Raw genomic sequence first — 11,333 nt, forward strand, 5'->3', positions numbered from 1 at the left:
AATCTATCCAGTGCCTCTGGCTTCCTCACGGAATTGAGAGTGTTAAGTGGAGTATTCGAGCGCCACCGGCTCTCCACAACTTGATTTGAGAAAATCTCTTTTGTTGGAGGAGGTTTATGTTTACACTCCACTGGCGTATTGAGATGCGTCCTGGCAGGAAGTCTTTGAAATTTCTGTTCCTGGAGGGGGGGACGCCATCGACGTACCCGTCAATCCTTGCGTTTTAGCACACCGTGGGGCAGTTGAGCTTCGGCGAGCCACTTTCTGCCACTAACACTCAATGCTTAGTGCTTATTTATGATGCAGACGTATCGAATTATAGCACATGTTTTAGTCCGAGACAATATTATTCAAAATTATGCAAAATTTTAAAGCTCAACATGAATAAGATCTTAATTGATTTAGTTTTTGGAGGAATCGGGAAACTTGCTAAGTGTAAAATGTTCAGTGAATAAAATGGAGATGTAAAAAAGAAATCATAGGCTGTCAAGACAAATATTTGCAAAAAATCATTGCAAAAAAATAAATAATAATAGTATGTATAATATATGTTTATAACATATAATAATATATGTTTTTCATTTGGCTCACCCATGACATCGTTTTTATTTTTTTATTAAACAACGACGCTCTACTTTTTATCCGTTTATGGTTACATCGAATTTTGTGGTTCCTGTTAACGATTAACTATGCAAAGGTGAAACTGAACTGAATAGCAGGAACAACACAGGAATAAAGGCGTATCAGCTGCAGGAGATGACTTCTAAGCAGACAGAGGGGCAAAATGATGATGTATAATTAAAATAAAACTGAAATAAAAATTGTCTTGACATGTCAGACTTATCATTTATGTCCGGGTCAGGAGAGAGAGAGAGAGAGAGAGAGAGAGAGAGAGAGAGAGAGAGAGAGAGAGAGAGAGAGAGAGAGAGAGAGAGAGAGAGAGAGAGAGAGAGAGATTGTTTATGTTAATACATAAAATGTTGAGATATATATTTATTTACGATATGACTATAATTCACCGAAGGACAGATCGATGGTTCAGGTGTCTCTGGACTGTTATATGAAGTAAACAAGGCCAGGATCATTGAGATTCAGCTCCAGTCTGAAGAGCTGCACCGTGATGAGTGGAAGAGCAGAGCTGATTTCTGACAGCAGGAGGCGCAGGAGGCACGTGGGGAGAGAGAGAGAGAGAGAGAGAGAGAGAGAGAGAGAGAGAGAGAGAGAGAGAGAGAGAGAGAGAGAGAGAGAGAGAGATGTGTTAAGTGGCATAATAATAATAATAATAATAATAATAATAATAATAATAATAATAATAATAATGCTTTTATGACTTTGTATAATAACAATGTTGTATTAAGCTATTAAATATTTTTTTCTTTTTTATGAATAATGTATTTATTTATTTAACATACATTTATAGGTTTTTATTTTTTACATTTTCATGCAAATTGAAACATTTAAATTGTTATATATAAAAATAATTTTTTCACATATGTACACATTTAAAAAATAAAATATAAATTTAAGAGACAAAATAAAAATTAAAATATTTAAGGTGGGGGCAATTTATAGTTGTTTAGGATTCTCTCTCTAGTGGATCAGCACTTTCTCGCCGCTTGGGGGCGGGTTTTTATTGGAGTGGCGTCGCGCGCGTCTAACGGCAGCTCGCGTTCCATTCGCGTCGAGAGCTCTGATTGGCTCTGGAGGAAGATAGCGGGGACAAAACCCCGGACAGGCGCGCGCTCGAGCTTCAGTAGCGCCGCGAGCTCTCAGTCAACGCAGAACAGAGCAGCGGCAAAAACAACCGGACTAACACTATCATCATCTTCATCATCTTCATCATCAGATATAAATGCCTGGATTTCGTTCTTTCACTCTGTGGATTATGAATTTTTTTTATTCTTCTCTGAACACAAATCTTTTTTTGAACTGTTTGGCATCATAGGAATGTGCGCTCGTGCAAGAGCAAAACATCTACGTCGAGTGTGAAGCCAAAGCTTAGAATTCTGTTTAGTATTTATTTTATTTATTTTCCTCTTGGTGTTTGTGATGTGAAACGTTTTGCACCGGTACAACGGACAACATGGTTTTCAGGCTCTGAAGGAAAAGAAAAAACAGGGACATCACTCCGGTTTGTTCCGTGATGACTGCTGCTGTGTTGCGCGCGGCTCTGCGGGGGTAATTTTTATTCCCCCCTCCCCCCGCCCCCCTTACAAGTTCTGCATATTTTCCCCTACATTTATATTTATATTTTTGTATTTTATTCCTGCGGATGAATTACGCAGACATGGAGATGCTGTTGCTTTGGCTCGTGCTGTGTCTGGCGCACAGGGTCGCCTCGCAGATTCGTTACTCGGTACCGGAGGAGACGGAACGTGGCACGTTCGTGGGCAACATTGCCGAGGACCTGGGATTGGACCTGACTAAACTGGCTTCACGCCGTTTCCAGACGGCACCGGGCTCACGCGGGAGCCCGTACCTGGACGTGAACGTGGAGACCGGCGCGCTGTTGGTGCGAGAGCGCATCGACCGGGAGCGCGTGTGTAAGCAGAGCGCGTCCTGCGTGCTGCACCTGGAGGTCTTCTTGGAGGATCCGCTTGAGCTCTTTCGAGTAGAAGTCGAGGTGACGGACGTAAACGACAACGCACCAAGCTTCCCGGAGAGCGACGTCACGGTGGAGATCAGTGAGAGCGCCACGCCCGGGACGCGTTTTCCTCTGGAAGCAGCCTTCGACCCGGACGTGGGCAGCAACGGGCTCAGGACGTACGAGATCACAGCAAACGGTCACTTCGCGCTGGACGTGCAGACGCAAACGGACGGAAACAAGTTCGCAGAGCTTGTGCTTGAAAAGCCTCTGGACAGAGAACAGCAGGCGGTGCACCGCTACGTGCTCACGGCAGTGGACGGCGGGCAACCGGCGCGTACGGGCACAGCGCTTTTGGTGGTGCGCGTGCTCGACTCGAATGACAACGTGCCAACATTTGACCGTGCCGTGTACTCAGCCAGCCTGTCCGAGAACGCGCCTGCTGGCACGCTGGTGATCCAGCTGAACGCCACCGACTCGGACGAGGGATCAAACGGCGAGGTAGTTTACTCATTTGGTAGTCACGTGTCGAGCCGCGCGCGCGAGCTGTTTGACGTGGACGCGCGCACGGGCCGCATTGAAGTGCGTGGCGAGGTCGACTTTGAGGAAAGTAGCCTTTATCAGCTCTATGTACAGGCCAAGGACATGGGGCCGAACGCCGTGCCCGCCCACTGCAAGGTGCTCGTGAAAGTTACAGATGTAAACGATAATGCACCTGAGATCGCCTTTAGCACCGTGACGGAGTCTGTAAGCGAGAACGCAGCACCAGGCACCGTGATCGCGCTGCTCAGCGTCACAGACAAGGACTCTGGAGATAACGGGAGAACACGTGTGGAAATCCTGGGCGACGTGCCGTTCAGACTCAAATCAGAGTTTGGGAACTACTATACCGTGGTCACGGACGGCCCTCTGGACCGTGAGGTGGCCGAGGCATACACAGTGACGGTGACGGCGCGTGATGGCGGTGCGCCGCCTCTCATCTCGAGCAAGTCCGTGGAGGTGCGCGTCTCGGACGAAAACGACAACGCTCCCACGTTCTCGCAGCCCGTTTACGACGTGCACGTCACAGAGAACAACGTGCCCGGGGCTTACATTTTCGCCGTGAGCGCACGAGATCCAGACGCTGGAGATAATTCTAGAGTGACTTATTCCGTTTTGGATCGTGACATCAAGGGCATGTCCGTGCTCACCTACGTGTCTGTGAACACAGAAAACGGCTACCTGTACGCACTGCGCTCATTCGACTATGAACAGCTGAAGGAGTTCAGCTTTACGGTAGAGGCGCGAGATGCTGGAAGCCCTGAGCTGCACTCAAACGCCACTGTGCATGTGGTCGTGGTGGATCAAAATGACAACGCACCGACTGTGATAGCGCCTCTGGGCAAAAACGGGACAGCAAGAGAGCCTTTGCCGCGCTCAGCCGAGCCGGGCTACCTGGTCACACGTATAGTGGCCACAGACGCAGATGATGGTGAGAACGCACGTCTTTCATACAGCATTCAGCGCGGGAACGAGGACGGTTTATTCCGCATGGATTGGCGCACGGGGGAGTTGCGCACGGCTCGGAGGGTGTCTGCAGCCAAACGGGACGCGCAGCAGCACCAACAGAGAAGCCTGTATGAGCTGCTCGTGGAGGTGCGAGATCACGGCCAGCCTCCTCTCTCGTGCAGCGCAGTAGTGCAAGTCGCTCTGGTGGACGGACTTCCTGCGGCGGCCTCAGCGGAGGGACGCGGAGGGGGAGGAGAACGTGAGCGTGGTGGCGCGGCCCGAACCAAAGACGCGAGCCTTGACCTCACCCTCATCCTGATCGTCGCTCTTGGCTCGGTGTCGTTCGTCTTTCTGCTCGCCATGATCGCCCTCGCTGTGCGCTGCCGCAAAGACAAGAAGCTGAACGTGTACGCAGGCTGCAACGCGTCGTGCTGCTTTTGCTGTGGGCGCCAGGCTCGATCATCCCGCGGTGTCAGCAGCGGCAACGGCGTTACCAAAAAGAAGCAAAAGAAGCAGAAGAAACTCAGCAAGTCGGACATCATGCTGGTGCAGAGCGCAAACTCTGCAGACGTGAGCGCGCATACTGGAGTCGGCTGTGGAGTCGGGAGCGCGCAGGTGCCCGTTGAAGAGTCCGGGAGCTTCGGTTCGCTAAGACGCGGACAGAATTATTGCTATCAAGTCTGTCTCACTCCTGAGTCCGCCAACACTGACCTGCTCTTCCTGAAGGCATGTGGATCGGGAGCGAGCCGTGCGACCACGGATACCGAGCACAGCCCACGAGGAGGGATACACACAGCATACACAGAGCAACAACAACCGGATATCATATCCAACGGGAGCCTTCTGTCCAGCGAGGTAATCCATCTAACTTTATTATACTGCGTTATAACAACGGCTAAACTTAACCTTTTACTGCATCCACTGATCATGATCATTCTGTTGCTGCACAACAAATGACCTGAGCGCAAATTAACACTCTGGATATTTGATTAACACTATATAAGTTTCACGTAAGTGTTCATTCAGCACTGTAAAAGCTAATGCAACTCTGTAGGTGGTAAATTAACACATTCTGAATCGATTCCACAGGAGTTCAGTAAAAGTTCATCTAAGTGTTGAATCGGTTATAAATGACTGTAAAAGACTGAATGTAACAAACACTGCAACCTAATTAATTTTGGTTTTAATTCTTTTTTTTTTTTTTTACTTAAATCAAGTCTTATTACTTTGTAAGTACATGGTCTTAATCCTAACATTTTTTAGAAAAAGAAATCTTTCAGAAATAATCCTCACATGCAGCTTTGCTAATTCAGAAAATAACAAGACTTTAAAAACAAAACAGTGCAAATCAGCCATTTTTGTTTATTACATGACTTCTGTATTGCTTCGATTTGCACAACAATATTAACAGTCATATTTCTGACCTGATTATGAGCAGCTTTATTTATTTATTTAAAAAATTGCTCTCATTTAGTAAAATGTGCCAGAATAATAAACACGTACGGGACACCAGGGTTCCCCGTCTTTATTTTTCCAGTGTATTCTCTAACGTTAGAGCTCGGTGTAAGAGAAGATGTTTTTGTCAAATAACACAGAGAACATTAAGCAGTCATGATTTATCACTTCTTCTTTATTATTATTATTATTATTATTATTATTATTATTATTATTATTATTATTATTATTATTATTATCTTGTCAAGGCCTGAATTAATCCAGTTAATGAACTCTGGTGCAACTGCTAATGGCCTTGTATATGGATTTAATTAAAAAAAGGGGGGGGGGTAAAAAAGGAAGTTTTTACATCCACCAACACAAATTGCAAATATGATGGTGTGTGTAGAAACAACACAGATGCATAAAAGCCATTTGTTCCACTATGAATCTGTTTCCAGTGTGTAAGGACTCTCTTAGACAGTTACTAACATCTTTCTCACTCTCACTCACACACACACACACACACACACACACACACACACACACACACACACACACACACACACACACACACAGAAGTGCATTATGGATGCCAGTCACGGTGCCACGAAGGTTCACAGGAACAAAGATGTGCCTATAAGGGAGCTGTGAGAAATAGATACAAGGCAAATTCCTGGTCATCATGGAAACTGGGAATCAAATCAGAACATGTTCCAATAACTCTCATTACTGTTCATTATTGTTGCTTATTGGAAAGATTAGAGCTCTCAGTGTCCTGATACGGTGTACAGTCTCTATTCTCTGTAAGGAACATCCGCACGACATCGTGCCTCGATCCACATTTACATTTACAGCAATCTTGTAACAGAAATCTTGCTCTATTCCAGACGAAGCACCAGCGTGCCGAGCTCAGTTACCTGGTGGACAGGCCGAGGCGTGTAAACAGGTAAGGATCGACATTACACCTGAAACGGTTTGTCTATCTGTTTCAGTCCCATTTTGGTTTCAGTTCTAATTCATTTACAACTGACCTGAAATCACCAGTAAGCGCTTTATCGAGGGAATCTGAAGCATATCCCGGGAATGCCGTGTGTGTGAGACAGGAACACATCCTATATAGGACACCGGTTCATCACATACATCCACACATAGGGATGAATTAATGGAACGCATGTGGCAAACCTGACAACCTGAGAACCAGGAAGAACTCCGTAAAGAAAACGCGGAATTCCGAACATTACAGGATCGAACAGAGCAGCGAATAAACGTTATTAATGGTCTTAGTAATAGTCGATAGTTAAGAGATCAAGTACCGAAGTAGATGCTGCTTATTTGTCTAAATCAAATTACTGGAAAAAGTCTCGTTTACGTATTTAGATTAGATCAGATTAGATTAGATTAGATTAGATTAGACCATTTAAATCCGATCGCGAAAGACGAGACAAATGGAAAATCTTTGGATAAAACTAAACATTGTGGTTGAAAATGTGAAGAAAACTTTTAAGTTTATTTTTTAATTTGCAATTGCATAATGAGATCATAGCTTTTTGTTTTTTTGTCGTTTTTTTCACTTTTGTGTGTTTTATGCACTAATTGGTGTGGGTTGTTTTTTACATTTTAACCAAATAACATTTTTACAGCATAAAACATTTTATTTTATTTTATTTTTTTTATTTTCTTTTTTTGCTCTCAATGCTACAACCCCTCCCCCCCAAACCCATCATATACACCCCTGGAGCTCCAACCAAAATAAATCTTTCCATCCTGGACTAATTTCCAAAGTTTTTTTTTCTAGTGATTAAAAATTTCATGCTCCAAGAGCCACACATCACCGAGCGGCTCCTCTTTCTTCCTCTTTTCCCAGCTCGGCGTTCCAGGAAGCTGACATCGTGAGCTCTAAAGACAGTGGACACGGAGACAGCGAGCAGGGAGACAGTGACCATGACGCCACGCATCGCGGGCACTCCTCCGGTCAGTCCTGCAGTCAGAAGTTTTTACGTCTGGTTTATCGTGCGGTTCTGTGCTGTGTTCCTGATGCTGGTGTTAACATGTGACAAGCTGCTATAGGACTTCATATTAAACTGTGTTATTAAAGGTGCTATTTTTATGCTGTGGCTAATTATCACAGTTAGAAACAGGATGCTGCAGGTTGTGAGACAGGACATTGTGTGTGTGTGTGTGTGTGTGTGTGTGTGTGTGTGTGTGTGTGTGTGTGTGTGTGTGTGTGTGTGTGTGTGTGTTAGATCCCTAACAAGGAAGTGTTTGAGGTAAAGAGACATTTTCTCAACTCCCATGAACACAGGGCATGAAATAACGACTTGTGCTTCAGGGCTGCATCTTTAATTTAGGAGCAGTGGTGTTAGGTGTGTGTGTGTGTGTGTGTGTGTGTGTGTGTGTGTGTGTGTGTGTGTGTGTGTGTGTGTGTGTGTGTGTGTGTGTTGGTAATAAGTAGTATTTAAATATTTGAATGCTGGGGTGTGTTTAGTGGAGTATTTTTGGTGATTTCATTTGGTGTTTGTTTTTTGCTTTTCAGATGTTGAAATTGAGGTGCAGTTTTGGGTGGAGTTTAAATTTGGGGCTAATTCTGGTGTGTTCTGGGGGGTATTTGGTGCACTTGTTTTTTGATACAGGGTAATACTAAAAAGTATCGTTACCACTCTTACCATCGGTTCCTTTTTTGTTTATCTTTCTTGGTGGTATTCAGTAGGAGTTTGGATGTAGTTTTGGTTGTTGTTTGGATGTAGTTTTTTATCTATTTATCTATTTATCTATCTATCTATTTATTTATTTATTTATTTATTTATTTATTTATTTATTTATTTATTTATTTATTTTTTTTAGTAAACTGTTTATTTCTGGTTTGATCGATACAGGGAATCATTTGGGTGTCTTTTTTTGTGGTATTTGGATGTAAGAGGTGTTTGTTTTGGGTGGTATTTAGTTGTAGGAGAGTTTGTTGTGGGTGATGATATATAAAAAGGACTTTACCTTGCGTTGGTATTTACGTAGTTGTAGGTGTGTTTGTTGTGGGTAGCATTTGGATATACAGTAGGTGGTATTTCCTTTGATGTGTTCGATGTAAGGGGTGTTTGGGCGGTATTTGCATGTCGAAGGTGTTCGTTGGAAACCCTTAAAAAAATCGAACCCTGAAAATGTACGAGTAGAGCAGACACAAAGGGTTCAATTTTTCCCTCTAACGTTATAAGCTGGTGTTTGTTGCGCCCGGGTGTAGATGTGGACGTGTCGAGGTCGTAGGAGCTGTCGTTGTTGTTCGTGAGGATTTTTGACACGTGGTGGATAGCAAGCTGCGAATCGTGTATCTATGTAGTGCGTATCGGAGGTATCTGTATACAGGGGGTTGTGGAGTATGATCCGTTGTGTACCGGAGGTATTTCTGTTGGAGGTGTTCGTTACAGTTTTTGTGTAGAGGATGTTTTATGATGTAAAGTTTAAATAGATGAATGCAGAGCTACAACAGTGCTGTTGGAGTAGGTGGGGTATTTGAATATGAAGTGTCTGGAAGTATGATGTAAATAGGCATATTTGGGTGTTTGCTTTTGGAGTATATGTGCTTAGAAAGTGTTTGGATGGATGGATGGATGGATGGATGGATGGATGGATGGATGGATGGATGGAGTGTTTAGACAGTTTAACTTAAGCTGTATGTTGGTGTATTCGTGGTTAAGGTGTTAGGTAGCACAGTAGAAAAGGATGGATGTTGTGTATTTGTGGTGTTTGCGTAGGTGTTTGCATCTAAAGTGTAAGTGGAGTTTTGTGGAAGTTTGCGGTATTTGATTATGAGGTGCTTGATTCTGGAGCATTCGTGTGGAATGTGTTTGGATGTCTGACACGTTGGTGTTTGGATATGTGTGTGTTTGAATTGAGTATTTGAATATGAAGTGTTTGGAGTTGTTGGATGTGTGTTGTACTCACAGTATTGATTGTTTACACACTGCATTAGATGGTATTAGGATCATAAACAGGTAAAAAAGACGTCAAGTGAAGACGTTATTGAGGTATTTAGACCACGATCCAGAACAGCTTCGTTGCCCCTCGGGTATAAAGTTAAAGATGGAGATGCAGATATTTGTGCTACACTGTGATTGGCTAAGAATGATTATTATTTTTATTAGTTTTTTTGGTTATGTCCATCCACCTAGCGTTCGTCAGCACGTCCGCGCGTCGACGTTCCCTGCTAACTCGGACGCCGGCTGACGTCCCGTCGTGCTCGTGGGAAACTCTGTTCTGGAACAATAGCCCTGATCCTGCAGAGTGTAATCCTGTTGTTTGTAAATACGTCTCTATAATGAAGTTCTGCCGTTGCGTGACCTTCACCCGTTCACCGGCCACTCGAGAGACGCGAGGGAATTTAGATCAGGCCGGCGGTCTGCCATGCACTGTGTGGGAACGCGACCAAATAGGCTGCGCGGCAAACAAACGAGCAATTCATTGACTACTCGCCTCCCCTCGTCCCCTCCTCCCCTCAGCCCACATTCTGCTGCCCTGCACTGTTCACGCTGAATCCCAAATGGCTGCTTACTCCCTACTTATATACACTACATAGTGTGCGATAGAGCGGCCCGTGTAGTGTCCGTTCGAGAGCCATCTGGAATTTAGCTCTAGATTTACAGCCTAGGGTGAGATTTAATGGATTTCGCTCCCTACGTCGTGTGCCATATGTCCAGGATAGATGTCCACTACATCGCAGGAGATAGCGCACTACGGTTATAACATTTCAGGATCCGGCTCTTTCTATCACCGTCGTCTTATATAAACGCTCTACGTTTTACATCATGTACTTTATTTATTTACCGACCTCTATAGCGGACCCCAGGGTGCGTAGGGTATGTGAGAAGACCCTAGTGCAAGTCGTGCCTATTAACCAGGCACTTGGGAATCAGCTCTCTACAATACATGATATCAATTAAGCAAAGATATCTTTTCCACAGTACTGAGTGAACTAAATAGCCATTTGAGACCCTCTCTCTCTCTGTCTCTCTCTCTCTCTCTCTGTCTCTCTCTCTTTTTTCCAATAAAAGGTTTGCCACATGGGGCGTGAAATAATAACGTTTTTTAACCTATTTAGGGCACTTCATGTCGAATAGCGTGCCTTTTGGGATTTCTCTCTATTTCCTGTATAAACGCAGGGTATGTGGTGTGAAATAAAATCTTTAGCACTGTACAAAGTGGACCGTGTTTCTAATCAGGTAGCGAGTGCGCTAGTGTAATATAGCCGTCTCTTCGCCTTATATGGAAAGTGTTTATACGATACGCATGGCCAGAGCCGATCCTGACCTCCCTGACCCACACTCGACACCCCACATTTTATAATATATACTCGATATTCGACCGTTTTGGAATCTGTAATCTTGCCGTAAGTCTTCGCGTCAGTCCTTTTTTCACGTCACAGCTAATTTCGCTAGTCAGATAGAGACTGGAGACAGAATCACGTCAACTTAATTTTACTGTTATTTGCTCTTGCTGACATCAAACCTGAAGAGAACACGAGTTTACCTGATTGCTGTTATCGCATTGCACTATTTTGGGCACTATTTAGGGCATAAATGAGGCAGGGGGAGGCGGGGCCTTGCGTGATTTGGGCCGATCGGCCCTGCGCGTAGCTTAAATAAGTGATACAGCGGATCTTTGTTAGAGATTCGGCTACAATTGAGCTAAATTATGAGGGCGTGAACGCTTCATGTCTCACAGCGACAGGAATTTATTTGTTATTTAGATAACGTTATTTTCGGCTTAGAGGTTAGCACGTTCGCCTCACACCTCCAGGGTGAGGGGGTTCGAATCCCGTCTCCGCCTCGTGTGTGTG

General features: G+C 44.5%; 1 protein-coding gene across 1 annotated transcript; it reads left to right on the forward strand.

Moving 5' to 3' along the window:
• The first annotated feature begins 1,733 nt into the window (after positions 1-1,733).
• Positions 1,734-7,578, forward strand: pcdh10b (protocadherin 10b). Its single transcript, XM_047802653.1, has 3 exons — positions 1,734-4,927; positions 6,397-6,455; positions 7,374-7,578. Exons 1-3 carry the CDS (start codon positions 2,273-2,275, stop codon positions 7,561-7,563), a joined length of 2,904 nt encoding a protein of 967 aa, XP_047658609.1. The 5' UTR covers positions 1,734-2,272; the 3' UTR covers positions 7,564-7,578.
• Positions 7,579-11,333: the final 3,755 nt, after the last annotated feature.

The sequence above is a fragment of the Tachysurus fulvidraco genome, chromosome 17 (assembly GCF_022655615.1).
Source record: "Tachysurus fulvidraco isolate hzauxx_2018 chromosome 17, HZAU_PFXX_2.0, whole genome shotgun sequence".
Lineage (NCBI taxonomy): Eukaryota > Metazoa > Chordata > Actinopteri > Siluriformes > Bagridae > Tachysurus > Tachysurus fulvidraco.